Raw genomic sequence first — 25,525 nt, 5'->3', positions numbered from 1 at the left:
AACGTTAAACCAGAGTTCTCCACTCTGGAGGTAACAGGGAACTCCAGCTTGGATGTAATAGGCTTAATAAAAGCCAGCTCAATAAAAGCCAGATATAAAGTGTCACACAAGGGGAAGAATGTTCAGTACTGATGCTCGTTCCTGACTTCATAAATCATGGTTAATGAAGCATAGAGTCACCATTCACTGGGCCAGTAGCTCTTACAGAGTTCCATAGACCTAACTTACTAAAAGGGCTGCAATGCTGGGATTTGCCTGTTCTAGACATAAGTTTAATCAGGGGAGGGGAAAGGTTGATGTCTACCCCAATGGTATCCATGTACACCTTTTTATTCATTTAAGTGATGCTTTTATACATGGGAAAGAATAGCAACAAAAGAGCAACATCTGAATAGGGCAAGAGCAAAATCTAACTTTTGCCTTTAATACTGGATACTCCGTTATACTGCTAGGGATGGGAGGAGAATAAAATAGGAAAAGGCATCTTTAGGCAGACTTTTACCCCCGTAGATGTCTCTATAATATATGGTCTTTCCTTAACCTGTCATAAGCTACTTGTGCAGAATATCTTCAAGGCCAAAAGGAAGATGTCAGTTCTTACTAGAATTGTAGTCTATGCATGGCCAATCTTGCTTGTCATACTAAAGTACAACATGCTAAATCAAGTTTCACTATTGGAAGAGATTTTACTGAATATGATGCTAACTACGTGCAAGACAAAGCTTACCTGAACTTTCACCAGACTTTGTCTCAGGAAAAAAAACAGTTCGATTCTTTACTTCAACTTTTGTTGAAGGTGGCTTTTGAAGTGGCCGTATGTGAATGATAGGAAGTTCGGGCTGTTGATAAGCACCTACTTTGGCAACCGGTGAGCCCTTTCCAGATTGCTTCTCAGTGATATTTTCCCGAATTTGGACTCTAACAAGCTACAAATAATAGAGAAAAACACAAATTCATAGTATTTCAAGTTAGCTGTTCCAAAGTGATCTCTACTCACACCTGCCGACCAATGCATACATTTCCAAACATATTATGGGACTAATGATTATAAACTCAAATGAAAGGTGAAAACAGTCAATGTAATAAAGTAAACATACAATTGTTTACAACATATATGATCTAAAATCTTTTAGAACAATTTCCTGTATAATAGCAGGAGTTGCCCAGCACCTGGAAATTTAAAGATTTCCTTTATTTCCTTATACCCCATCCTTCAACAAGTTTCCAGGACAGTTTTACAATTATTAAAAGGAAACAAAAACACATACATAACTTGCAAGAGCAACATAAAGGTAATCAGCAGAGATTTAGATTTACTTAAATAGTTATTCTGTGGAAAGTATTAATAGGTGAAGATGGTTATCTTTGCAGTTCTATTTATTTGCAGCAGCTAGGTAGATTTGTAGAAAGGAGAACATACAGTGTATCTCAATATTGGAGGGTAGCTTTGTATTATAAAGGAAGGTGAAACATTTTTACCTGAATAAATATTGCATGGAATGCAAATGAGTTCAGTGGGACATAATGTTACTATCCAATCCAATCCAACCTTCTGAAGTTATAGAACTTCAAGCTTGAGATAAGATACCAGGATCCTGCACATCTCTTTTGTGCTATCTTGCAATCATAAGGGAGGATAGATTAGAGACGTGACTGAAAGGTTGCCTGCACTCATAAAGCCCACTGACAGGTATCCCTTTCTTCTCATCCATGTGGGAACAAATGATACCGCCAAGCAGAGCTACGAAGAGATCACGTCAGACTTTGAAGCTTTGGGAAGGAAACTCAAGAACTTTGGGACCCAGATAGTTTTCTCATCCATCCTTCCAGTAGTTAGAAGAGAGATAGAAAGGGAACGAAAAATACTCCGGGTGAATGACTGGCTACGAAGGTGGTGCTGATGAGAGAGATTTGGATTCTGGGACCACGGGCTATACTTCCTGGAAGATGGGCTGTTGGCTAGGGATGGGTTGCACCTCACAAAGGATGGGAAGAATGTGTTTGGCCACAGCATGAAGAACTTCATCAGGAGGGCTTTAAACTGAATCCTACGGGGAAGGGAGATGTAATGTTGGGGGTAACAATGGACATAGGCGCATGCACTGCAATGGAGAGAACAGCTCTGATAGCGCCCAATAATAGTCTTCAGACACATGTAGGAAGAAAGCCAGACTATGAAGCACATGGTCTTCGATGTCTATATACTAATGCCCAGGGTATGGGAAACAAACAGAACGAACTTGAACTCTTAATACAAGAGGGAAATTATGACCTGATAGGTATAACTGAGACTTGGTGGGATGACTCTCATGACTGGAATACAGCAATTGAAGGATATAACTTGTTCAAAAAGAACAGGAGGAACAGAAAGGGAGGTGGGGTTGCACTGTATGTGAAAAATACATATCTCTGCACAGAAATACAGGAGGAGGAGCTTGGTAGCCCCATCGAGAGCATCTGGGTTGAAATAAATGAAGCAAAGAATAAAAGGAACCTGGTGGTCGGAGTCTACTACCGGCCACCCAATCAAGGAGAAGACAAGGATGAAACTTTTGAAAAGCAAATAGCCAATGTTTTAAGGAAGCATGATGTAGTAGTAATGGGGGACTTCAATTTCCCCGATATTTGTTGGGAGACAAATTCTGCAAAACATGGCCCCTCCAGGAAATTCCTGACTTGTGTGGCAGATAACTTCCTCCTACAGAAAGTAGAGGAAGGAACTAGAGGATCGGCTATCCTTGACTTGATCCTAACCAACAGAGATGACTTAGTGGATAAAGTAGCAGTTACAGGAACTCTGGGGGAAAGCGACCATGTTGTACTTGAGTTCTTGGTTCTAAGGGAAGCAAAAGCCGAGTGTAGTCAAACGCGTACCCTGGATTTTAGGAAAGCTGATTTTCATAAACTCAGAACAATGATCAGTAAGGTCCCATGGCAAGCGATGCTAGCGAGAAAAGGAGTCCAAGATGGGTGGGAGCTTTTAAAAAAGGAAATTCTCAAGGCACAATCACAAACAATTCCAACAAGAAGAAAAGGTGGAAGACAACAGAAGAAGCCAATGTGGCTTCACAAAAAGCTTAGGGATGACCTGAAAACAAAAAAGGACACATATAGGAAGTGGAAAGAAGGCCAAGTAACAAAGGAAGAGTACAGGCAGGTAGCACAGAATTGCAGGGATGGTGTCAGGAAGGCTAAAGCTGAGAATGAGCTGAGGTTAGCAAGGGATGTTAAAAACAACAAAAAGGCTTTCTTCAGCTACGTGCATAGTAAAAGGCAGAGGAAAGAAATGGTGGTTCAGCTATTAAATAAGGATGGAAAAATGATAACACATGACAAAGAAAAGGCAGAGGTGCTCAATTCCTACTTTGGCTCAGTCTTCTCCCAAAAGAGGGTCTATGACCCCCTTGGCAAAGGCGAAGTACAGGCTGAAGGGGCAGGATTGCAGCTTGAGATCGATAGGCATATGGTCAAGGAACACCTCATTACTTTGAATGAGTTCAAATCTCCAGGGCCAGATGAACTGCATCCTAGAGTCATAAAGGAACTGGCAGAAGAACTCTCAGAACCGCTGTCTATTCTCTTTGAGAAATCATGGAGGACGGGTGAAGTGCCAGATGACTGGAGGAGGGCTAATGTTGTCCCTATCCTCAAAAAGGGTGAAAAGGAGGAACCTGGGAACTACAGACCAGTCAGTCTGACATCAATCCCTGGGAAAATTCTGGAGCAGATCATAAAACAATCCATCTGGAAGCACCTTGACAACAATGCCGTGATTACTCGAAGCCAACATGGATTTGTCAAAAACAAGTCCTGCCAGACAAATCTGATCTCATTTTTTGATCAAGTAACCTCCCTTGTAGACCATGGGAATGCTGTAGACATCATATACCTCGACTTCAGCAAAGCTTTCGACAAAGTGCCCCATGATATCCTGATGAGCAAACTTGCTCGAAGTGGGCTAGATGAAACAACGATCAGGTGGATCCACAGTTGGCTACAGAATCGGACTCAAAGAGTGCTTATCAATGGGACCTTCTCAAGCTGGGGAGAGGTAACGAGTGGGGTACCGCAGGGCTCAGTCCTGGGCCCAGTGCTCTTCAACATTTTTATTAATGACTTGGAGGAGGAGGTGCAGGGAATGCTGATCAAATTTGCAGATGACACAAAATTGGAAGGGATACTTTGGAAGACAGAAACAAAATTCAAAGTGATCTGGATAGACTGGAGCGCTGGGCAGAAAACAACAGAATGGCATTTAATAGGGATAAATGCCAAGTTCTGCACCTAGGAAAAAGAAACCAAATGCACAGTTACAAGATGGGGGATACGTGGCTCAACCACACTACGAGCGAGAAAGATCTGTGAATTGTTGTCGATCACAAGCTGAATATGAGCTAACAATGTGATGTGGCTGCAAAAAAGGCAAATGCTATTTTGGGCTGCATTCATAGAAGCATCGCTTCCAAATCCCGGGAAGTACTAGTTCCCCTCTACTCAGCACTGGTTAGGCCTCATCTGGAGTAGTGTCCAGTTCTGGGCACCACACTTTAAGAAGGATGCAGACAAACTGGACAGGGTTCAGAGGAGGGCAACAAAGATGATCAGGGGACTGGAAACAAAGCCCTATGAAGAGAGACTGAAAGAACTGGGCATGTTTAGCCTTGAGAAGAGAAGACTGAGGGGAGATATGATAGCACTCTTCAAGTACTTGAAAGGTTGTCAAAGAGAAGAAGGCCAGGATCTCTTCTTGATCATCCCAGAGTGCAGACACGGAATAATGGGCTCAAGTTACAGGAAGCCAGATTCCGGCTGAACATCAGGAAAAACTTCCTGAGTGTCAGAGCAATACGACAATGGAACCAATTACCTGGGGAGGTGGTGGGCTCTCCCACACTGGAGGCCTTCAAGACAAGGCTGGACAGCCATTTGTCAGGGATGCTCTGACTTGGATTCCTGCATTGAGCAGGGGGTTGGACTCGATGGCCTTGTAGGCCCCTTCCAACCCTACTATTCTATGATTCTATTCTATAACTGCAGAGGCCACAAAGGCTACACTGCAAATATACTAGGGCCCAATGTACTTCAAGTTATAAGATTGTTTAGGGGTAGCTGACTCAGTGTCGTCAAAGGAAAGTTCCCCTTTCTCAAAACTCCAAATATACCCACCAGCCCAAGAAGGTGGGAGACCCCTCTTCTAGGAGGACTACACTTAGAATATCCAAAATAAATTGATGCTAACCATGGTAGTATTCAACCATGGTTTCATTATTACAACCAAGTAGTATTTTCTATTCTCCCCAATCCTTTCTTTGCTTTACCCTTTAATGTATTATAACTGTATTATAACTTTAATTATAACTTTATTATAATTAAATTATAACTTTAATGTATTATAAATGTATTATAAGATGTTTCCCCTACCTGTCCCAAACTCTTAGGGCAGAGATACAAAACAGACAAGGAGATATACAGTCAGGGCCAGAAATATTGGAACAAGGATAACTGTTTTGGCAGTTGGCCTCGGCACGCCACCACATTGAAGTTGAAAGGAAGCACACCCAGATGGGAGCAAAGTCAGGACTTTCAGCTGTAATTCAAGGGGTTGGACAAAAATGGGACACTAACCATTCAGGAAAGACAGCCAGTGGCATACACACACACCCGTCATTGGTGGCTCATAAGTAATGGAACAAACCAACATCATTTCAAACTTAAGGATCGCCTTTAATACCTGGATGAAGATCCTTTGCAGTCAATGACTGCCTGAAGTCTGGAACCCATGGACATGACCAAATGCTGAGTTTCTTCCCTCCAGATGCTTTGCCAGGCCTTTACTGCAGCTGCCTTCAGCTGCTGCTTGTTTGCGGGTCTTTCTGCCTTCAGTCTTGTCTTCAGGAAGTGAAAAGCATGTTCTATTGGGTTGAGATCAGGTGACTTGACCATTGAAGAACATCCCACTTCTTTGCCTTCAGAAACTCTGGGGTAGCTTTTGCTGTATGTTTTGGCAAATTATCCATCTGCAATATGAAGCAGTGTCCTATCAGTTTGGCAGCATTTGGCTGAATCTGAGCAGAAAGTATAGCCCTATACACTTCAGAATTCATCCTGCTACTTTTATTAGCAGTCAGGTCATCAATAAACACCAGTGACCCGGTTCCACTGGCACCCATACATGCCCATGCCATAACACTGCCTCCACCATGTTTGACAGATGATGTGGCATGCTTTGGATCATGAGCTGTTCCTTTCCTTCTCCATACTTTTCTCTTCCCATCATTCTGGTACAAGTTAATCTTGGTTTCATCAGTCCAAAGAATCTTATGCCAGAACTGGGCAGGCTTTTTTAGGTGTTTGCTGGCAAAGGCTAATCTGGCCTGTCTGTTCTTGAGTGTTACCAGTGGTTTGCACCTTGTTGTGAAGCCTCTGTATTTACATCCATAAAGCTGTCTCTTGACTGTAGATGTTGATAATGACATGCCTACCTCTGCAAGAGCGTTCTTGACCTGGCTAGATGTTGCGAAAGGGTTCCTCTTCACCCTGAGCAGAATTCTGTGGTCAACTTTAGTTGTCTTCCGTGGTCTCCCAGGCCTTTTGCTGTTGCTGAGCTTGCCAATTAATTCCTTCTTTTTCAGGATGTTCCAAACTGTTGTGTTGGCCGCTCCCAATGTTTCTGCTATCTCTCTGATGGGTTTATTTTGTTTCCTCAGCCTAATGATGGCCTCCTTCACTCGCATGGATACCTCTTTGGACCTCATGTTGGGAGTTCCAGTGAACAGCTACCAAATGCAAAGGTAACACTCAGAACCACCTCCAGGCCTTTTATCTGCTTGATTGGTCATGGGGTACCCAGGAAACAGGCCACACCTGGCCATGCAGCTGCTTGTCAGCCATTCGTTCCGTTACTTATGAGCCACCAACGATGGGTGTGTGTGTATACCACTGGCTGTACTTCCTGAATGGTTAGTGTCCCACTTTTGTCAAGCCCCTTGAATTACAGCTGAAAGTCCTGACTTTGCTCCCATCTGGGTGTGTTTCCTTTCAACTTCAATGTGTTGGTGTACAGAGGCCAACTGCCAAAACAGTTACCCTTGTTGCAATATTTCTGGCCCTGACTGTATCTGTTCCATGATATCTAATGAAAAGTAATTCTACTACATGTCCTGACGTCATATTGTTTCCCTGTTCTTGCTAATCGCTACAAGATGTGTATGATGGCAACTAGCATCGAGGGCTTTAAAAGGGGATTAGGCACATTTATGTACTATCAATGGCTATTAGCCAGGATAGCTAAATGGAATCTCCAAGATCTGGGGAAATATACTTCTATACTAGTTTCTTGGGAACTAATGATGTGGTGCTAAGGTGGGAAGATGCATGACATCAAGACACAGGTAAAATGTTATACCGAAAAACAGCAGATTAAAAACTAGCTTGATTTTAAAAGTTTCCTTCAACCATCTAAAACCAGGCAGCACAGCAAACCTCCACAGGGAGGGAGCACCACTGAGAAGGCCCTGTATCTCATATGTAAATGATCTTATGGGTGGCACAGAAAGCAAAGCTTCTGAGGCCAATATAAAGGGCAGAAAGGTTCATATGAGAGAAGGTGGTTCCTGAGGCAACCTGATCCTAAGCAACTTAGGGCATCAATACTGGCATTCTGAATTCAGCCCAGAAACAAATGGGCAACAGTGCAGATGCAATAAGACTGGAGTTATATGCTCCGAACCTAGAGCACCAGGCAACAATCTGGAAGCAACGTCTGGCAGAACTTTTCATATCACTAAATTACTGACTTAAACTTCATATAGAAAATTTAAACTACTCACTTCAAAGCCAACAGATCAAGAATTGGAATACCTCATTTATAAAACCAAGGCAGCTGAAAATATTTCTATAGACCAGAGGTGTTGCACCACTTTCAACCTGAGAGCTGAATTCCATTTCAGAGAAGCTCTTGAGGACCATATTCCAATGGTGGGCAGGGCTGAAGGCAAAAGCGACAGACCCAAAGGAAAAAGGGTGGGGCCAAAAATACCAGCATATTTTAGCTTAAAGTTCTTAGTGCCAGTAACTAAGCCTTAGGAGAGGCATTTCAACCTTTTGAAATGGGGGAAAAACTGCACTAAAGCTGGGTAACCATCAAATGGTTGGAAGAAAGGGTGTGTGGGCCAGGGGAAGGTTTTGTGGCCATCTGGGAATCCCCAGAGGGCCAGATTGAGACTCCAGGAAGGTTAGATTGGGACCATGGGCCTGAGGCTCTGTACCCCTGTCACAGACACACATTTAAGTCACTTACTTTTTGTCCACCATCACAATGTACGTAAATAAGACCACTCCATGGAAATATGGATTTATTTTCTGCGAGTGAAGGATTTGGACTCACGTGAATTGAAATCCTGCTTCTAGAAATAGATTTAAAATTTAGTGTTTGAACTTGAGTAAAAAACCTTATGGCTACATTAATTTCAAAATTCCAATGAAACAAACATTTTAGCAGTGTTCCTAAAAGTTTCACTACTAATTTTGGTTACTGCGTTTCTTGAGATTTTGTACACAATATAGGGTATGTATTTTATTAATTTAATCTCAGCAGAGGAATTGCAAACCTAGTCCACCCACAGGTCTGGCTATAGCAGCAGGATAGGAAAGCTCACATACTGATGGATCACCCACCAATGCACTTGCATGTATTAGAACAGCATCAGAATTTTTAGTTCTGATATAATATTGCCAGAAGCCAAACATCAAGTGTCAATCTCCTTGCTTGCTGTATGCCTAATTTATGACAGGCTGCTGGGTACTGGTTGCAGGTCATATGGCTACAGTATCTTTCACAATGACCATAGGCATACAAGGGGAAGAAATCGTGTATGACAGAGAAGCTGTAACTTCTTAACAGTAGTTTTGAATGTACCATAGTACTGCCATCTCTCTAAAAACTAGATTCCATTGTCTGCAATAAAACTATTTGGATGGAGCTAGTTAAATTTGAATCAGATACTTTTTATAAGTATTTAACGTGTTTGTGCTACCCTGAAATGCTTCAATTCTTAAAGCATTGAAGCTGCCGCCGCCGCTGCCACCGCCACCAGGCCTTCCCTGTGGACTTCTGCCTGGCAGACCGCCAGTCCCTGCAGGACCAGGCCCCCAGGTACCGAGCCAGCTGTGCTGCTCCACCTGCCCCTCCCTGGAGGGGCTACATAAGCTGGCTGGCTGAGGTGGCCTGGGAGAGCCAGGGCCTGCAGGAGAAGCCACCACCACCACCACCGGGGAAGAGGCGTGCTTGCTGCTGCTGGGCCTGCCGCCGCCGCCGCCGCTGCCACCGCCACCGCCACCAGGCCTTCCCTGTGGACTCCTGCCTGGCATTTTTAAGGGGATTTTAATTGTTTTGTTTGTTTGTTTTATTTTGTTGGGGGGGATTTTGTTGTGTTTTTAGGGGTGGGTAGCCTGCCTGATAGGAGGGAGCGAGGGGGCATGTGTCCACCTGATGGAGGCAGTGGGGGGAGTGTTGGGGGCCAGAACATACCGAGGCTGGGCGGCAGGCGCTGGCGGAGCACTAGGGGCAGGCCATGCCAGGTAAGGGGAACAAGGGAGAGATGTGTAGTATCTGTCCCCTGCTCCGGGCCTGTCCAGAGCCAAAGGATGGCTGGGGGAGGCGTGACCCCATCTTCTGGCCTTCGTTTGCTGCTCTGCAATGCCAGGTCTGTTACCCAGAAAACCTCCCTCATCCATGACATGATCCTGGATGCGGGTGCAGACCTGGCATGTATTACGGAGACCTGGTTGGCCGAGGCTGCTGCTCCAACCCTTGCAGCCATGTGTCCAGCTGGATTTTCGTATGCACAGCAGCCGAGGGCTGGGGATCGGGGAGGGGGAGTGGCTGTTATCTACCGAGAGTCCTTGGTCTTCACCAGACCCCCTCTCCGGGAGACCAAGGTTGCTGAGTGCATGTACTGGAGGTTGGGCCCGAAGGGCAGTCTGGGGATTCTGCTCGTGTACCGTCCACCCCGCTGCATGACTGACTCCCTGGCTGAGGTGCTTGAGGTGGTCTCTGATGTGCGTGTACAGTCCCCTAACTTACTGGTGTTGGGGGACTTCAACGTACATTCGGAGGCCATCCTCACAGGAGCACCTCGGGACTTCATGGAGACCATGGCCTCCTGGGAGCTGCACCATATTCTAACTGGGCCCACCCATGTAGCCGGTCATGCACTAGACCTTGTGTTTGTTTCTGGAGAAGCGGGGAGTGATCTGGAAGTCGGGGGTATATCCACCACCCCCTTGTCATGGTCAGATCACTATCTGGTGATGTTGGACTTCTCGCTTCCACAACCCCTCCGCAGGGGTGGAGGACCCATTAAAATGGTCTGCCCTAGGCATCTTATGGATCCAAATGGATTCCTGAATGCGCTTGGGGATTCTCTGGGGCACGCTAACGGCCACTCGGTTGAGACCCTGGTGGGTGGCTGGAATGCCGCAATCACTGGGGCATTAGATCGGGTGGCTCCGAAACGCCCTCTCCCCCTGAACAGGGCTCGGACTGCACCATGGTTCAATCCGCGATTACGAGCTCTGAAACAGGAGGTGAGACGGCTAGAGCGCCGGTGGCGGAAGTCTCGCTCCAAAGACGATCAGACACGGGCTAGAGCTATATCTTCAGCCTATCACGTGGCGGTGAAGGCAGCAAAAAAGGAATATTATGCTGCCTCCATCGCGTCTGCAGAGTGCTGCCCCAGGAGGCTGTTCCAAGTGGTCCGGAGCCTGGTCTGTCCTGTGGCTCCGGAACCACTGGAGCATTCTAAGGCCTCCTGTGAGGCTTTGGCAAGGCACTTTGCAGATAAAATTGATCAGATTAGGTGTGTTACTCTGCACACTGTGGATACAGTTAGTAAGCAAGAGGCGGCCTGTGGCAAACCAGTTTTGTGGGATCGGTTCCAGCTTCCTCCTCCTGATGAAGTGGACAAGGTGCTTTCATCTGTAAGGCCGACCACCTGCTTACTTGATCCTTGCCCATCTTGGCTCATTATGAGCTGCAGAGAGAGACTGGGTGAGGGGATCAGGGCGGTGGTGAACGCCTCCCTTGAGGAGGGAGTGATGCCATCAGCCCTCAAGGAGGCAGTGATAAGACCGCTCTTAAAGAAGCCCTCCTTGGATCCTCAAGTTCTGAACAACTTTCGCCCAGTCTCAAATCTGCCATTTTTGGGCAAGGTGATTGAGCAGGTGGTGGCGGTGCAGTTGAAGGCAGACTTGGAAGAAACTGATTATCTAGACCCATTTCAGTCGGGCTTCAGGCCTGGGCATGGGATAGAAATGGCCTTGGTCACCTTGGTGGATGATATGAGGAGGGCTCTGGATAGGGGTGAATGCTCCTTCCTTGTTCTCCTCGACCCCTCAGTGGCTTTTGATACCGTTGACCACGGTATCCTCCTGGACTGCCTGGAGGGGTTGGGCATTGGAGACACTGTATTGCGGTGGTTCCGGTCCTTCCTCTCCGGCAGGTACCAGAGGGTAGCACTGGGAGAGGAGGTTTCGGACCCGTGGCCACTTACTTGTGGGGTGCCACAGGGTTCCATCCTCTCCCCGATGCTATTTAACATCTATGTGAAGCCACTGGGGGCTATCATCAGGAGGTTTGGGGTGCAGTGTCATCAATATGCGGAGGACACGCAGCTCTACCTCTCATTCAAATCTTCACCAAGGTTGGCCGTAGAATCCCTGTCCAAATGTCTGGAGACGGTGAGTGGCTGGATGGGGAGGAATAAGCTGAAGCTCAACCCTGACAAGACCGAGGTACTTTTGGTGGGAGACAAGAGGAGGCTGGGGGATGTTGACCTGGTGTTGAATGGGATACGGCTACCCTTGAAAGACCAGGTCCGCAGCCTGGGGGTAATTTTAGACTCCCAGCTGTCCATGGAGGCTCAGGTGTCAGCTGTGAGCCGGACAGCGCTGTATCAACTCCATCTGATACGGTGGCTGCACCCCTTCCTTCCCGACCATCTGCTCCCATCTGTAGTACATGCCCTGGTCTCCTCTTGTTTAGACTACTGTAATGCGCTCTACGTGGGGTTACCCTTGAAGACGGTTCGGAAGCTGCAGCTGGTACAGAACGCGGCGGCTCGCCTGATTAAAGGCAGCCGCCGGCGAGATCACATCACTCCAGTGCTGAAGGAGTTGCACTGGTTACCAGTTGTTTTCCGGGCCAAATTCAAGGTGTTGGTTTTGACCTTTAAAACCCTATATGGTTCCGGCCCAGCCTATCTTAAGGAGCGTCTCCAGCAACACCAGACAGGCCGCTTAACAAGATCAGCCTCAGATGGCCTTCTCTCTGTCCCATCAGCCAGGACAGCTAGACTGGTGGGGACAAGGGAGAGGGCCTTTTCTGTGGTGGCCCCCACTCTGTGGAACTCCCTCCCTAGGGAACTCCGTCATGCCCCCTCTTTAATGAGCTTCCGTCGTGCATTAAAAACGTGGTTGTTCAGGCAGGCATTTGGGGTGGGTTAGGGTATTTAAAAAAAAAAAATTTATGATAAAATTTTATTGTTTTAAATTGTTTTATGGTGGGTTGTACATCGCCCAGAGTGGCTGGGTGACCAGTCAGATGGGCGATTAATAAATTTAATAAATAAATAAATAAAGGTAGTAGCCTAAAGACTTCTCTCAGTGCTAAAGAGATTATTGTAGGGAAGAAAAACTTTCCAAAACTAGCCAAAGGTTTTTACCAACTTAAACAAAATTCCTTCTCTCTACATCCAGCTCTTCTAATAGCATGTAAAATTCAGCCTTACAGCACAATTCTATACATGTCTACTGAGAATTAAGGTTCACTGAGTTCAGGAGGACTTACTCCCAAGTAAGTGGGTACAGAATTGAAGTCTTAATCATTGAAAGCCATAGCCAGCTAAATACGATATTGTTAAAAATTCATGAGCAACAGAACTTACCCTGGTTCAATAGTTCCAAGTTGAGGTGTTATTGTAAGACAGTGAGCAGGCCACGATAGCTCAAATTTCAATGACCTGTTTGAGTTGTTAGTTATTTGTGTATATCTAGTAACTGTTGTTCCACCTTTGGAGATAAGAACTGCATTAATTTTCTCTTACCTCTTACATTATAAATATTTGGTATGCAATATTAGCAACTGCATCAAACAAAAACTTCACTTGCTAACTTTCATATGCGATCAAGACCTTTTACAGAATGTAACTACAGGGAATAAGGATATACTACTATACTTATTTTCCAAATGCTGGGTTGGGACACACTTTTCGCAAAATGGTAACTTTATGTGAGGTCATCAGGCTGCTGCAACAGATTGACATCAGTGCAAGCAACTAGAGGTCTTGCCTCCTGATAAGAACATAAGGAAAGCCATGCTGGACCAGACCAAGGGTCCATCTAGTCCAGAATTCTGTTCACACAGTGGCCAACTAGCTGTTGACCACGAACCCACTAGCTGTTGACCAGGAACCCACAAGCGGGGCGAAGCAGCTGTGTGGTGCTCAAGTCTCGGCGGCAACAGTGCTGCCACCAGCTTCTCCTGTGCCCTGAGCTGGGGCGCCCGGGCAACGGGCCGCCCCCCTGTTGCCACCTGTCGGAGCCGAGGAGGGCGCTCTCGCCGGGCCAGCCGTATGTGCGAAGTGGGGAAATTCCCTGCGTTGCCCACCAGCGACCGAGGGGGCGGAGAGACCTCACCGGCTAGCGCGCTGTCGCCACCGGGCTGCGCAGCCAGCGAGAACTGCCAAGAGATGGGAGAGGAACCCATTTTCACCACCAGAGTGCATGTCTTCCAAATTGACCCTGCCACCAAGAAGAACTGGGTTCCTGCAAGCAAGCAGGCTGTAACTATTTCCTGCTTCTATGACAGCACAAGAAACAGCTATCGAATAATCAGTGTCGATGGAGCCAAGGTGATTATAAGTAGCACAATCACACCTAATATGACGTTCACAAAAACACTGCAGAAGTTTGGCCAGTGGGCAGATAGCAGAGCTAATACTGTGTTTGGTCTGGGTTTCTCTTCTGAACAGCAGCTGACAAAGTTTGCTGAGAAATTTCAAGAGGTGAAAGAAGCTGCCAGACTAACCAGAGAACGATCACAAGAAAAAATAGAGACTTCCAGCAATCATTCCCAAGAATCAGGGTGCGAAACTCCCTGTTCTACTCAGGCAACCAGTGTGACTGGAACAGATGATAAGGCATCACATGGAGGTCCCTCAGATGCACAGCTAAAAACAGAGAATGACAAACTGAAACTCGCCCTCACTCAGGGTTCCTCCAATGTAAAGAAATGGGAAACAGAACTGCAGTCTCTTAGGGAAAGCAATGCCAGACTGTTTTCTGCGCTCCAGGAATCTGCGGCCAGCATAGAACACTGGAAAAAAGAGTTTTCCATTTGCAAAGAAGAGAACGATCAACTTAGGAGTAAGGAATTAGAGGAACTTCGGAAACAGGGTGAAATCATACCGCAGCTCATGACAGAATGTGAAACGGTAACTCAGAAATTGCAGGCTGCTGAGAAAAGGAATAAAGACCTCGAGGAGAAAGTCAGAGCTCTAAGGACAGAGGTTGAAGAGAGCAAACACAGACAAAACAACCTTAAGACTGAGTTACAGACTTTTTTAGATGTACTAGATGGAAAGATCGATTAATTACATGATTTCCGACAAGGACTATCTAAACTGGGATTTTAAACTGTTTTATTGTATGCTGTTTGGTTTTAATTTTTGTGAACCGCCCAGAGAGCTTTGGCTATTGGGCAGTATAGAAATGAAATAAACAAATAAATAAATAAAATAAGCAGGACACAAGTGCAACAGCACACTCCTGCCCATGTTCCCCAACAACTGGTGGGCATAAGCTTACTGCCTCTGGTACTGGGGATAGCACATCACCATTAGGACTAGTAGCCATTGATAGACTTCTCCTCCTGGTATTTATCTAACCCACTTTTAAAGCCATCCAAATTGGTGGCCATCGCTACATCTTCAGGTAGCGAATTCCACAGTTTAACTATGTGCTGCGTGAAGTACTTCCTTTTATTTGTCCTGAATCCCCCACCAATCAGCTTCATGGGATGACCCCGGGGTTCTAGCGCTTTAAGAGGGAGAAAAATGTCTCCCTATCCACATTTTCCTCACCATGCATAATTTTGTACACCTCTACCATGCCTCCCTTTACCCTCCTTTTTTCCAAGCTAAACAATCCCAGCTGTTATAACCTTCCCTCATAGGGGAGATGCTCCAGCCCCTTGATCATTTTAGTTGCCCTTTTTCTGCACTTTTTCCAGCTCTACAATATCTTTTTTCGGTATCGTGACCAGAACTGTACAGAACTGTATTCCAAGGGTGGTTGCACAATAGATTTGTATAACAGCAGTATGATACTGGCAGTTTTATTCTCAATTCCTTTTCTGATCTGATCACAGATTAGAACAAGCAGATCTTAAATGCAGACAATTATACCGGCAATTCTCAGTGGTAAGATGCTGAAGTCATCCCAGCGCAAGAGAAATTCTCTTAATTACAGAATGTATGTACCCTGATCCATTTACTAATAGAGTTGTATATACAACTTGAAATATTCACAATCCCAATCAAATCAATTTATTATCACTGCAAGATTCAGTGATAGTCACAGTAGTATTATTTATCAAACAATCCTAAGTAATCAAAACAGACAAGTACTCATGACCAGTTATTTGATTAAGCACTGGAGTTACTTACTCTGAGAAGGAGCTGTGAGAATCAGAAATTCAGGCTGAAGCATCCAAGTATCCTGAGGAACAAGCTTATTTTCATCTAGGCCATTAGAATTTGATAACAATGCATCATGAGGTCCTTTAACAGGTAGTACATCCAGAGTCATACTAGGTTTCTCAGGAATACCAGGTCTGTAAAATAGTTTAAAAGTGTTTAAATGTTGACAGAGGAAACAAGGGCAAGTACAATTTAAAGTAATCAACCTTCAGCTTCAAACTAGCCTTCTAAAATAACCCTCTCTGCCCCCAATACACACACTACATTTAGTCTTAGCCAGAGATTAAAATTGATGGAGAGCATAAAAGCAATTATAAATTGGCAGATGAAAGGCAGTATCCAACTGGACACTGGTACTAACATAAATTACGTTGTGCTAGCGTAAGAGATCTCTAGTGCAATTTCACTATTAGTTGGAGCAATGGGTTTTCTGGAGAATCCAGTCACACCAGCTAACGTTATTGGCATTGCACTAAAGATCCTTTATGCTAGCGCAATGTAATTTATGTTAGTGTCCAATTGGATACTGGCCGAGATAATTGGAAATTAGTAATCTGGCTCAAAGATCTGAGGAAATCGTTTTCAGCTCCAATGTAACTGTCCCCAGAAGAATTACTCCACAGGAATCATTAGAACACACACACTCATATGAAGAAAGATTGTGTTGGTATGGACTCCAGTCACTAGTTGAAATATCAAAAATTTACCAAGGCAGGGGAACTGCTTGCCAGTATTTTAATAATACTAAAAAAAAAGAGAGAAATATGACATTACCTTTGCAATGCCACATGATGTGCTGAAGATGACTTGGCATCAAAAACAGTACTAGTAGAGGCGTTTACAACAAAAAGAGTAATCCTTCGCATGTTTGTGAAAAAACACTGAAGATCATTTGGTTGTTGTGGAAGATCATATACTAGGAGAAGACATTCAAAAATTAAATGAATGTTGGTTTAGTTGAACAAAAGTATCACTGCTTCAAACTACAATATTAACTGCAGATTGCTAACAACAGAATCAACTGGGTTATTACTGCCTTCACATCTAGTAGTTTTCTACTGTACGAATGTGGACTTGTGTTCTCAAATAATTTCACACCAAAGTTCAATAGTAATGAGAATGGTAGTAGATATACTTGATTAGACTTTACACAGGGAAAAAGGTATATTGCCTTTTTGGGGGTGGACCACCTGTACAGACTGTTCCAAGTCTTCTCTTCAAGGTAAGTGTGCGTGTGTGTGTGTGTGTGTGTGTGTGTGTGTGTGAGAGAGAGAGAGAGAGAGAGAGAGAGAGAGAGAGAGAGATCAATCCACTGAAATGCCACAAACAAACATATGTACATGAAAGGGGGGCATAACTGAAGCTCGCTTCCGAGTCTTATGATAAAGTAACTTGAGACTTGGATCAATGAAGTGGTTGTGGAACCAGCCCTCAAAGTACAGCTTCTTAGTATAATACAGATACACTCAAGTTTTCCACATGACTACAAATCCCCTTGAACAAAATATGGAGATCACGGACATTTTGAATGTTGTACAAGAACCTGAAAAAACATGGGATTCATATATGTATGTAGTTGAGCAAAACTTAGCATTTAGCCAAAAATCTGATCAGTGCTTCCTAAACACTCACTGTTTGCCTGTACATATTATATGTCTTATTTAAAGGTTCGATATACATTGAGTCATCTGAAATTCAGCATGCCTGTTACACCTAACAAGATTATCTTAGGACATCAAGCAAGTTTAGGGTGCAATCTTGTGGAGATAGACATGAGCCTGTGAACTCAGAGGCTAACGCCTATCCAACGTAGGACAGTTGGAGCATGGAGGGGATCCTTGCCCCGTTCTCTGGCTGCCCTGCATTTTTGGCTGATGTCCAGGGTTGCCCTTGAGCGCAGCAATTGGCAGAGTAGTTCTGAGTCTGAAGAGGAACCACAAAACGTGGAGAAAATTTCCCAGGCCTGGACAGAGATGGATAGGCCTACGCTTCAAGCTTCAAAGGCACAGCTGGATGGAGAGGGCCTCTCTTCACCCATCCCTGTGAGAGATAGTGAACAGGGAGAAGGGGGGCTGGTAGAGCCTGAATTCTAAGACGCTAGACACAGAGACAAGAGAGAAATGGCAGGGATGGAGCTTAGGCAATCTGCCCGATTGGCCCAGCGGGAACAGCTGTGCTTAGAGTCCTCACAAGATAGAGTCAGATCCCCCCACCCCATCCCTTAAGTTAGGACAGCAAGCTCGCCTGTTCCTCAAAGGTGGGCAACTTTAGTAGTTTTCCTTTGAACTCCCTGAAGGTATTTCCTTTGTAGACTGTGGGTCACTGACAATTAGCATCTGAATGACCCATTGAATTAAGTGGATTAAAAGCCTTGGAACTGAAGTCCCTTGTCTGTGTTTTGATTTGGCTTTTGAAGTTTTATAGCAGGGGCAAAGGGAAACGTGACAGCTAAGACACATGATTTTGTGCATCTAGCCGGGGATGATGGACTGGGAGCCTGCACAGTGCATAGGAAGCCTAGGGCTTCTGCAGTTTCCTCCCCTCCCCACCTCCTTTTAACCCTCTCTACATCCCGTCCCCAAACACGGAGAAGTAGCTGGTGTGGAAAGAACTGTGCCAGCTACCGGGGTGGGGTGGGGTGAGCACAGTTTCCGGGAACCGAAAAACAGGCCCTCTAGACAGTGTCTAGTGGCCATAGGATTGGTGTCTTAGAGAACTATTCTTAGGTTTCATTCTATTTAAATGCCAACTATCTTGTGCCCTTGATAATGCCCTGAAAAACTCTTTCAAGTCAGTAAGGCAAAGAAATACTACAGTTAGCTGCAAATATGGTAATTACAATCCTGGCTCTTTTCAAACTCTCTAGAGATTTGGATCAGGTTTCCACTTCGGGTGGGGGTGGGGTGAAGCCCCACCTGTGTCCTTTACCTATTCCCAGTGTACCCCTGCACGCTACAAGCCTAAACATCCTTGAAGGAAAGAAAGGTACTTGACAAGCGCCACTGCATGCAGTCTTCCAACAAAGGCAACTCTCTTTCTGGACTGCACAGGCATATAGGAACTGAGTTGCTCATGCAGTCATCAAATAATTTTTTAAAAATATATTTTTATTTATTTTATCTTTATTAATGAAATTATTGTTGTTGTTGTTCAGTCGTTAAGTCGTGTCCGACTCTTCGTGACCCCATGGACCATAGCACGCCAGGCCTTCCTGTCCTCTGCTCTTTCCTGGAGTGTGCTCAAATTCATATTCATTGCATCAGTGATGCTATCTAGCCATCTCATCCTCTGCCGTCCCCTTCTCCTTTTGCCTTCAATCTTTCCCAGCATCAGGGTCTTTTCCAGGGAGTTTTCTCTTCGCATTAGGTGGCCAAAATATTTGAGCTTCAGTTTCAGTATCTGTCCTTCCAATGAGCACTCAGGGTTGATTTCCTTTAGGATGGACTAATTGGACCTCCTTGCAGTCCAGGGGACTCATAAGAGTCTTCTCCAGCACCACAGTTCGAAAGCATCAATTCTTCGGCGCTCAGCCTTCCTTATAGTCCAGCTCCCACAGCCATACGCTGCTACTTGGAAAACCATAGCTTTGATTAGACGGACCTTTGTCGGCAAGGTGACGTCTCTGCTTCTTACTATGCTGTCTAGGTTTGCCATAGCTTTCCTCCCAAGGAGCAAGTGTCTTTTATGGCTACAGTCACCGTCTGTGGTGATCTTGGAGCCCAAGAAAATACAATCTGTCACTGCTTCCATTTCTTTCCCTTCTATATGCCAGCAAGTGATGGGGCCAGATGCCATGATCTTTGTTTTTTTAATGTTGAGTTTCAAACCAGCTTTTGCACTCTCCACTTTCACCCTCAACAAGAGGCTCTTTAGATCCTCTTCGCTTTCTGCAATTAGGGTGGTATCGTCTGCGTATCTCAGGTTGTTGATAATTCTCCCGACAATCTTAATTCTGACCTGTGATTCATCCAACCCGGTGTTTCTCATGATGTACTCTGCATATAAATTAAATAAGCAGGGCGACAATATGCAGCCTTGTCGTACTCCTTTCCCAATTTTGAACCAATCGGTTGTTCCATGTCCGGTTCTTACTGTTGCTTCTTGACCCTCGTACAGGTTTCTCAGGAGACAGGTAAGGTGGTCTGGTACTCCCATCTCTTTCAAAATTTGCCACAGTTTGTTGTGATCCACACAATCAAAGGCTTTAGCGTAGTCAATGAAGCAGAAATAGACGTTTCTCTGGAATTCTCTTGCTTTCTCCATGATCCAGCGAATGTTGGCGATCTGATCTCTAGTTCCTCTGCCTCTTCAAAACCCAGCTTGTACCTCTGGTAGTTCTCGGTTCACATGTTCCTGAAGCCTAGCTTATAGCATTTTGAGCATAACCTTGCTGGCATCTGAAATGAGCTTAATTGTATGGTACTTTGAACACTCTTTGGCATTGCCCTTCTTTGGAATTGGAATGTAAACTGACCTTTTCCAGTCTTGTGGCCACTGTTGAGTGTTCCAAATTTGTTGGCATATTGAGTGCAGCACTTTAACAGCATCATCTTTTAAGATCTTAAATAGCTCAGCTGGAATATTGTCATCTCTGCTAGCTTTGTTGTTACTAATGCTTCCTAAGGCCCACTTGATTTCACTCTCTAGGTTGTCCAGCTCAAGTTCAGTGACCGCACTATCATGGCTATCAGGGACATTCAGATCTTTCCTGTAGAGTTCTTCTGTGCATTCTTTCCACCTCTTCTTAATCTCATCTGCTTCTGTTAGGTCCCTGCCTTCTTGGTCCTTTATCATGCCCGTCTTTGCACAAAACGTTCCCTTGAGATCTCCGATTTTCTTGAAAAGATTTCTAGTCTTTCCCATTCTATTGTTTTCCTCGATTTCTTTGCGTTGTTCATTTAAGAAGGCCTTCTTCTCTCTCCTTGCTATTCTCTGGAACTCTGCATTGAGTTGGATATATCTTCCCCTTTCTCCCTTGCTTTTCGCTTCCCTTCTTTCCTCAGCTACTTGTAAAGCCTCATTAGACAGCCACTTGGCTTTCTTGCATTTCTTTTTCTTGGGGATGGATTTCGTTGCTGCCTCCTGAACAATGTTACGGACTTCCGTCCATAGTTCCTCAGGCACTCTGTCTATCAGGTCTAATCCCTGAAATCTATTCCTCATCTCCATTGTATATTCGTAAGGGATATGATTTAGGTCATACCTGAATGGTTTAGTGGTTTTCCCTACGATCTTCAATTGAAGCCGAAATTTTGCAAGAAGCAGCTCATGATCTGAGCCACAGTCAGCTCCAGGTCTTGTTTTTGCTGACTGTATGGAGCTTCTCCATCTTTGGCTGCAAAGGACATAATCAATCTGATTTCGATATTGACCATCTGGTGATGTGCATGTGTAGAGTCGCCTCTTGTGCTGTTGGAAAAGAGTGTTTGCTATGATCAGCGTGTTCTCTTGGCAAAACTCTATTAGCCTTTGTCCTGCTTCATTTTGTACACCAAGGCCATGCTTGCCTGTTATCCCGGTGATTTCTTGACTTCCTACTCTAGCATTCCAATCCCCTATGATGAAGAGGACATATTTTTTTGGTGCTAGTTCTAGAAGGTGTTGTAGGTCTTCATAGAACCCATCAACCTCAGCTTCTTCGGCCTCAGTGGTTGGGGCATAGACTTGAATTACTGTGATGTTGAATGGTTTGCCTTGGATTCGTACTGAGATCATTCTATCGTTTTTGAGATTGTACCCCAGTACTGCTTTCCCCACCCTTTTGTTGACTATGAGTGCTACTCCATTTCTTCTAAGGGATTCTTGCCCACAGTAGTAGATATGATGGTCACCTGAATTAAATTTGCCCATGCCTGTCCATTTGAGTTCGCTACTTCCCAAGATGTCGATGTTCAGTCTTGCCATCTCATGTTTGACCACCTCCAGCTTACCTTGATTCACTGATCTTACATTCCAGGTTCCTAAACAATATTGTTCTTTACAGAATCGGACTTTCTTTTCACCACCAGACACATCCACAGCTGAGTGTCCTTTCGGCTTTGGCCCAGCCACTTCACTCTTTCTGGCGCTACTTGGAAATTCCCTCTGCTCTTCCCCGGTAGTATATTGGACACCTTCCAACCTGAGGGGCTCATCTTCCGGCGTCATATCTTTTAGCCTTGTGATACGTTCCATGGGGTTTTCTTGGCAAGAATACTGGAGTGGGTTGCCATTTCCTTCTCCAGTGGACCACATTTTGTCAGAACTCTCCACCGTGACCTGTCCGTCTTGGGTGGCCCTGCACAGCATAGCTTATGGCTTCACTGAGTTATGCAAGCCCCTTCACCACAACAAGGCAGTGATCCAAGAAGGGGATTAATGAAATATACAATACCAAACATACCAACAACCTGATCAATACTAGAATTTCCCAACAATACAATATTCTGATGAGGACACCATGATAACAAAAAGAGAAGGAAAAAGAAAGGAAAGAAAGGAAAAAAAGGGGAAAAGGCAAAGGGAGGAGGAAAGGAGGTGAAGAAAAAGGAAGATTATTTCCCCTTCCTTCCCTCCCTCTCCCTCCCTCTTAAAGAATTAAATTTAAACTCCAATACCCCCCAGCCTCCGATGCCATTCTATTTTACAAACTATATCTATAACCTTAACAATCTTACAGTTTAATAAACGACCTTAAATTTCAATATCATATCATCAATCTTATATCCAAGAAACAGGTCTACAGTTCATTCCCAGTAGCCTAGATTATTACTACTACTAATAATAATTTAAAAAGGAATATAGTGTTATATAATAAAACTTAAAATAAACCTTCAACAGTCAGTAATATATTTGATATTTTATACTAGATATGTAAGTACACATTGTACCCTCAAACAATTAATTTAAATACAGCATACCATATCTATATTGAAAGCAAGAAAAAAAAAAAGATGAAAGAGAATAACCGAATATATATATAGTCATTTATCTTCTGACCTAGCCTGGATCATGTAGACTAAACACAAACAGTTAACAAAGCTTGTTTAAAGATTCCAGTTCATGGGGTTGTAACAGGAATCTCACACATTTTTACGTTCAGCCATGCCTCCTCCATTTCATGATTTATAAACTTCTTCATCTGACCTTCAGACACAATACAAAGTGTAGCAGGATATTTAAAGTAATATTGTAAGTTCATTTGTTTTGCCATATTTTTTGCTTTGATAAATTGCCTTCTTTTATTCACCACCTCTTTGATGTAATATGGAAATAACATAACTTTCTCTTGTTTCCAGGAAAGCCTTCCACCCTCTCTTGCCAAACGCAGAATATAATTCTTTGTGGAGACTTTTGCAAATTGGACTATGATGGTATAGTCAGTCCCTTTTGCATTTGGCACATGAAATGCCTGCTCAATATCAAGTAAATAATCAGATGGGATAGGGAGTATCTCATGCAAAAGTTTATCCACAAAAATAGGCAATTTTACATCATTAGACAGATTTTTAATCCCAATAATATTGGATCTTCTCATGAAGGCCTCCAGTTGAGAAATTCTGTCAAAGGTATTTTTAAAACAAATTTCTGTCGAAGTTTCATTCCCTGCTACTTGGTCTTCTAGCTCGTTAATTCTCGTCTCCATTTTTTGCCACGACGCATTAATTAAATCGACAGCTCCTTGCAAGGCGGTGATGGAATTTTGGATTAAATCCAACCTTTTGGCTTGCTTCGTAAATTGTGAAGATAAAGTCTTTATCGGAGTAACTAATTCCCCTATATCTTCTGTTTTCGAAACTTCTGACACAGGAGGTACGAGGGGAGTTGGCGGTTAAGCCATCCCCTTTCTTCTCCTCGGTGCAGTCATGTTTCTCTCAAACAGATCTTACAGGTCCTCAGATGCTGTTAATATTTCTTAAATCATCCCACAGGAGTTGTTGATATTCCTTGAAGCATATATTATTATGGAACACGTCAGCCCTGTTCTCTCCTACGAAACAGGAGTCTCATCACAGCTTTTTGCATTGCTAAAGCTCTGAGGAGATAATCATGGAATCCAGCTCCCCCACTATCTCGAGGGGGGTACTTTTCTCCAAGATGTTGTCCAGATAACGCCTTGCCCTCCTTTAATTCCAGGGGGGAGATGAAAAGGTTTTTCAACCTTTTAAAAAGCTGTCTGAGAAAGCTCCCATGGGAGAACCCGTGGGAAGCTGCCAGAGCGACATCGGTTCCAATCAGAAGTCATCAAACAATGTCTCTGTCTCATCCTGAGACTGCACATGCTCAAAGAAAAGGAACAAAGCTATGTGCACATTCCTTTTTCTCTACCTCCACCACCACTCCAGACACAGTTGCAGCAGTAGGAACATAAGCAGCAGGCATACAAGGCAGAGCATCCAGGTGGACCACCCTGCCTGGGTCCCATGTATGGTCACGTTTGATTCCATGTGCCAATCAAGGAACCAAAGCATTGGGTTTGAAAATGGGCATCCATAGAGGACGCCCACAGCCTATCAGTGGGTGTTGGTACTTTAAATATTTATTCTTGCATATGTGCAGAGGAAGCAGACACAGCAGAGGAAGCACGCAACAGCCAGCAGATCAAGTATGGAATCCACACAGCAGTCACCAGGTAGGTACCTTTCCTATTTGCCTGCTTCCCGCCTCTCTGTTTTACAGACATGATCTCAACGTTCATTTGCCTCAGTTTCTTTTTTGTGCAATGGGCTGCTATCTTGGCCTCACCTACCGCAATGCTTTGGCCTCATCTATCATTAGTTGTCCTGCCCCACCAACCCCAATGGGCACCAGCCACCATTGCTAGAGCTTAAGCAAAGATGAATGTAATTTAACACTTATGTTCCAACAGACACTTAATTCCCAGTTATTTCAAATAAAACACACTTCCAAATATGTATAAGACCAAAGCTAATGATATAAGGGTGAGTGTAAAGTGAGGAATATAGGAAGTGGTGCATCTTAAGCATACACATGAACAAATTAAATATACGAATTACATAGAAATCCTGAGTTAGGATGAATAAGCTTACCTTCTGTCACCAACTCTTCCCCAGGTAATTCTTCATCAAACTTTACATTTATCACTGGATTATTAGCAGGAAGTATTTTTTGCACTTGCTCTGGATTATGCTGTATAGCTCTAGGTAAACAATTTTAAAGACTGGTTTTCAGGGCCCATTAATTTTATGAAATATTTGGTAAAGATGCTGAAATACTCATTAAAGCATTCAATCCAGTTATCCCATTTTAAAAGCATTTCTGACGTATCCTGATGCTCTTAGAAGCTATGGCTGATTAGTTCCTTATTCTCCATAATAAAAGTATAGTAATTTATCAAGGCTAAAACTAGCATCATTTGATGTCCTAGTCATCCTTCCATAAATGCAGTCATTGATGGCTATCCTAAGAACCCTAGTGGCAACTGTCTGTTGCAGATGTCCTGCATGCAGCGGAAACACCTCTGTATCTCCTCCTCCATCCATCTACAAAAAACTGAGGGAAAAGAATTTCACCTCACATTGATTTCTGAAGAGACCAACCACTCCCAAGTCCTCTGCATGTGTTGGGTATCTCAAGGGAGGGGAGGAGCAGGTGAGCACAAATAGTAACGTGGTATTAATGCAAGCCTAGTCTGTGAACCCATGAACATAGTGTTAAGCACTTCAGCACCCCAAGTTAGTATTCCTCTAATCTCTTAAGAGGTTCCAAACATTTATATAAACAGGAATTTAGGATGTAACCTCCCTGTACATCAGGACTGGGCAAAC

General features: G+C 44.2%; 1 protein-coding gene and 1 pseudogene across 6 annotated transcripts in view; one reads left to right on the top strand and one right to left on the bottom strand.

Annotated features, from left to right (window-relative positions):
• CEP192 (centrosomal protein 192) overlaps positions 1 to 25,525 on the bottom strand; it is a 94,493-nt gene that overhangs the window by 18,476 nt on the left and 50,492 nt on the right. For 3 of the 6 annotated variants that reach the window (XM_084849925.1, XM_084849927.1, XM_084849928.1), the window contains 6 exons: positions 24,788 to 24,897; positions 16,533 to 16,674; positions 15,726 to 15,892; positions 12,945 to 13,068; positions 8,300 to 8,405; positions 728 to 926 (listed from right to left, as the gene is read on the bottom strand). In XM_084849925.1, the coding sequence (XP_084706051.1) occupies positions 728 to 926; positions 8,300 to 8,405; positions 12,945 to 13,068; positions 15,726 to 15,892; positions 16,533 to 16,674; positions 24,788 to 24,897 (848 nt within the window). Of the gene's footprint in view, positions 1 to 727; positions 927 to 5,731; positions 6,018 to 6,482; positions 6,777 to 8,299; positions 8,406 to 12,944; positions 13,069 to 15,725; positions 15,893 to 16,532; positions 16,675 to 24,787; positions 24,898 to 25,525 lie in introns of all 6 variants that reach the window. The other 3 variants (XR_014790163.1, XR_014790164.1, XR_014790165.1) reach the window with 3 other exon arrangements.
• LOC146347124 (homer protein homolog 2 pseudogene) lies at positions 13,632 to 14,693 on the top strand (annotated as a pseudogene).

Source organism: Heloderma suspectum, chromosome 4, assembly GCF_057233095.1.
Source record: "Heloderma suspectum isolate Gila_16-S chromosome 4, 16-S_ref, whole genome shotgun sequence".
NCBI classification, from domain to species: Eukaryota; Metazoa; Chordata; class Lepidosauria; order Squamata; family Helodermatidae; genus Heloderma; species Heloderma suspectum.
Note: the sequence above shows the minus strand (reverse complement) of the source record. Positions and strands in the feature narration are given on the sequence as shown.